This window comes from Echinops telfairi, unplaced genomic scaffold (genome assembly GCF_000313985.2).
Source record: "Echinops telfairi isolate 266 unplaced genomic scaffold, ASM31398v2 ScPeMD7_18;HRSCAF=68, whole genome shotgun sequence".
Classification (NCBI taxonomy): Eukaryota; Metazoa; Chordata; class Mammalia; order Afrosoricida; family Tenrecidae; genus Echinops; species Echinops telfairi.
The window spans coordinates 31,886,103-31,889,891 of NW_022103915.1; the positions used below are offsets into that span (position 1 = coordinate 31,886,103).

At 43.7% G+C, this 3,789-nt stretch overlaps 2 protein-coding genes across 2 annotated transcripts in view; both read right to left on the reverse strand.

The window, feature by feature from the left end:
* The window catches only part of LOC101650503 (acyl-coenzyme A thioesterase 1-like), a 19,501-nt gene extending 17,760 nt beyond the window's left edge, over positions 1-1,741 (reverse strand). The window contains exon 1 of the mRNA XM_030884858.1: positions 1,724-1,741. Within this exon, the coding sequence (XP_030740718.1) occupies positions 1,724-1,741 (18 nt within the window). The remainder of the gene's footprint in view (positions 1-1,723) is intronic.
* Positions 1,742-1,792: 51 nt separating this feature from the next.
* LOC115868670 (acyl-coenzyme A thioesterase 6-like) lies at positions 1,793-3,631 on the reverse strand. The gene is made up of 3 exons (XM_045288178.1): positions 3,621-3,631; positions 2,807-2,856; positions 1,793-2,467 (listed from the first exon to the last, which is right to left on the reverse strand). Exons 1-3 carry the CDS (start codon positions 3,629-3,631, stop codon positions 1,842-1,844), a joined length of 687 nt encoding a protein of 228 aa, XP_045144113.1. The 3' UTR covers positions 1,793-1,841.
* Positions 3,632-3,789: the final 158 nt, after the last annotated feature.

Genomic DNA, 3,789 nt, shown 5'->3' on the forward strand with positions numbered 1-3,789 from the left:
AACCGCCAGCTGCTGCGTGGGAGCTTTTTACTCCCTTAAGAAGTTAATCTTGGGAGCCCACATGGAAGAAACACACCAGCCTGTGGGGTCATGAGGTGTCAATGGGTTTAGGTATCAGAAGTTCCAACACAAGCAATCAAAGTGACGTGAAGGTGTATGGACAAAGTGGAGACCCAAAACCCACCTGCAAGATAATTGGACAGTCCCGCACAGAAGCCACCTACCCCTGCTCACTTCCTCTTTCTGGGCTGCTGTTAGGGCTTTGTGGGCATTGAAATGGTGTGAGAACTTCCTCTCCACCAGTTTCCAATCTCAGTTCCTGTCATTTTATAGTTCGTTGCCTCAACTGAAACTTTTATTTAGCCAGCCTTTCTTCACTTGGCAAAGATTCTTGCTGCTTTCAAATCAATTCTGACTCAGCAACTCTCTAGGACACAGTAGAACACTCACAGAAGGCCCACATGGAAGGAATATTAAATCTAGGGAGTGGTATAGCACTGATGAAAGACACAACTATCCTCTAGTTCTTTAATATTTCCTCCCTTACTTTTATGGTCTTTGTTCCACCTAATTAATTTTGTTAGACCTGCACATGTTCATGTGTATAATTGAGAATGCCTGATGCATGAAAACCAAGATAGATAACCCTTCAGAAACAGTACGGGGAATAATGATTCCTTGTGGGTATAGGAAGAGAGGAGGAGTAAGTGGACAAGGGGGAGCTGATAGCAATGATGACTGTATAAGCCCACTAGAGGGTAACCAATAACAAAAGTGCAGGTGAACAGATACAGTGGATGGTATAAGATAAGGCAAATAATAACAATACTAATATATAATATAATAAGGGTTCCTGGGTGGTAGGGTGGGGGGAGAGAAGGGATAAAGAGGAGCTGATATCAAAGAGTTCAAGAAGAAAAAAAATGTATTGAAACGGATGGTGGTAGCATTTGTACAATTGTGCTTGATCTCATTGAAATATGGATTGTTACAATATCTGTAAGAGCTCCCATTTAATAATAATAATTCCCCCTTTAAAGACCCACAAAGAGCTGAGTTTTATGAGTGTTAGAAGTTTCAGGTTTACATTGGCACCCGTAGGGCTCCTCCCCAACGTACAGCTTGCCTGGAAGCTGCTCACAAAGTCATGCAAAGTGTCCCTTTCGACTCCGGGCTCCTGCCTTTTCAATGATTCTGCAGCGAGGCATGGTGGACGACCCCTGATTGACCCCATTGGCGGAATTGAATTCACCTGGCCTAGGTGGGCCAATCCAGGTGCAGCGCCCTCCCATGCCTACAGAGAGCGGGGGACCTGAACCTCTGAGCATGTGCAGTGTGCCACTCCTTTGTTTCCATAGCTTGGCCCTATGGGCATGTGTTAACAGACTTCCCAGCCCTCTGCTAGCCTGCCTAACAAAACCTTACTGAAACCGTTCTGCTCTGTCCTATAGAGGGGTCACTCTGAGTTGGAGTTGATTCCACGGCAGTAGGTTTTGGAGTGTGTTACACATATACATTACATGTTTCTACTGATGGATATTTGGCTTGCTCCCACCTTTTGGCTATTGCCAACAGTGCTTCAATGAATGCTGTTGGAATGCTAAGCTTCTGTGTGGGTATCTAAATACTCATTTTTTAATACTTGTGCCAGGCTACAGGACAATAGTGTGTTTCCACCATGTACATATCTGTTGTCGATTTTCCACAAGTTTTGTGGCCTCACTAACAAAGAGCCTGACATGGTTGCTTGATTAATAATGGTTACTAAATATTCTGGGACACTCAACACCTGTTGTGTGAAGAGGACTTTTATTAATAGTGTAAAGTCTATGATTAGAATACTACAATTTGCTGGGCTTAACAGATATTTTAGCATCAAGATGTTTATGGAAGAAGGTTTGAATTTGCTGCCAGGCATCCACCTGTGCTCTTCCATGAGCCCTTGGCTCACCTCCATAGAACACTGGTAGGCCCAAAACTGGATGCACTGAGGCTATGCGAGCAGGAAAATAAGGTGGGTCAATACAATGACCAGCTCCTGGGTAGCAGATTATCTGGGGTCTGTCTTTTCCATGGGCCTGTAACCGGTCAGAGGCTATATGAGCATAGAATTCGCTCTTCCAGTTATGGTCATCCTTGCCAACAATAAACAAGAAGGGCCCTTGAGCTTTTTCCAGTGGTATGAGACTTTGGTGGTTAGGCTTTTCCAGTGGGTTATTCCAAATATGCAAACTCTCCAGAAAGCCTGACTCGGTGACTGTACATTTGCTTAGGTCACTGCCAAGAGAAGGAATAGTCATTTCCTTGTAATGCAGAGCAGTCATTGAATTTGCCACACAGGAATTGACGAGTACAGTGGCTGTGATGCCCTTTAAGAAGGAGGCCATGGAGAGACACAGGTCACCGCCTTTGGAGAAGCCTATAAGTCCAATATTAGCGCCTTTCACCTGATGAAGAGAGAGAACATCTTAGCATTTATAAATGGGAGACATAACAATGACTTTACATCTCCTAAGTAGCTTTCTCAGAAGTCATTTACTTTCCTTATATATCAGTCCACAAAGTTCAGACGTGGCTTCTAACAAACAACCCATCAACCAATTGTAATGAGCAAACTCAAAAATATCTTCTATTTTCCTGCATTGTAATTATCCCTTCATAACAAATTAGAAGGGCTCAATTTGAAGTCTTGGATCTCCTTGAGATTCTCTATCAGAATGTGGCAAGGGAAGAGCCAACTCTTGGCTTCAGCCCCTTACTACTGGCCCATCCTCTTCCTTTTCCCGTTCCTGGCTTCAATGCATACTTTGAGGTACCTTGAACATGTGTGAAATATCCCAGTCTACATAGTAAGGCCTATGGGACACAATACATTGGGTAAATCTGCTGCACAAGATCTCTTTAAAGTGTTGAAAAGCAAGGATATTATTTTGAAAAGTATGGCATGCCTGACTCAAGGCATGGTATTTTCAATCACCTCCTATGGGAACCCGAGAGCCTGGATGGAAGTGTACGTGGTCAGCTCACCAGCACTCTTGACCACAGGACTTGGAACGCCAGCCTTAGTGAAGTTCGCATTCACAGCCCTGAGATAATGATAGCACCCCAATGCACATATTTTCCAGGATGTGCATAAACATCCAGGAAAGGTGTTTCCCCACATCTCATCCACCCTCCATAAAATGATTTTATAAAACTGTGTCCTACAAACACCTGGCTCCTCACATAGCCAGTTAAAGGACGCTTATCTCGAAGAGCAGTCAACTCCCTTTGTCTCTTATTCTTAAGGTGCCATTCACACAGTTTGTCTCTCACTCACCTGAAGTGTTCCCCTACAGAGCTCAGGATATTGAAGATTAATACATTGCCCATTCTATTGTGTATGTACTCCCATCAAAACTGAAAAAAGCTCCCCTGGGTGGAGCTTTCATAGTACAGATTTTTCCCACTAGGCAGGCAACTCTGCTCCGAGTTAGTGCACCCAGTGGCATCACCTGGGATGGTTCTATCTGGTCATGGTAAATTTTTTCATGAAAGCAGTTTCACTCAAACCTTGTTGTTTGTTGTTTTTTTTTACAAGAACACTTTGTTCTAGTAACCTAGCCCTCATTGATACTCACCTTCCCGACATAATCCTTGAAGACAAAATGGGTGCATAAGGAAATGGGGTGAAGAAAGTGGATGGTGCCCTGCTATCTGGGGTCTTAAATGTTTAAAGTTAAACAAGCAGCCATCTCACAGGGAAGCAAATAAGCCCACATGGAAGAAGCACACCATCCTGTGTGACCA

What these genes read in the sequence shown, in the direction of transcription:
- LOC115868670 (XM_045288178.1), bottom strand. An exon ending in CATGTTCAAGGTACCTCAAA is followed by an intron (nt 2,468 to 2,806) that starts GTATGCATTGAA and finishes ATAAATGCTAAG; the next exon opens with ATGTTCTCTCTCTTCATCAG.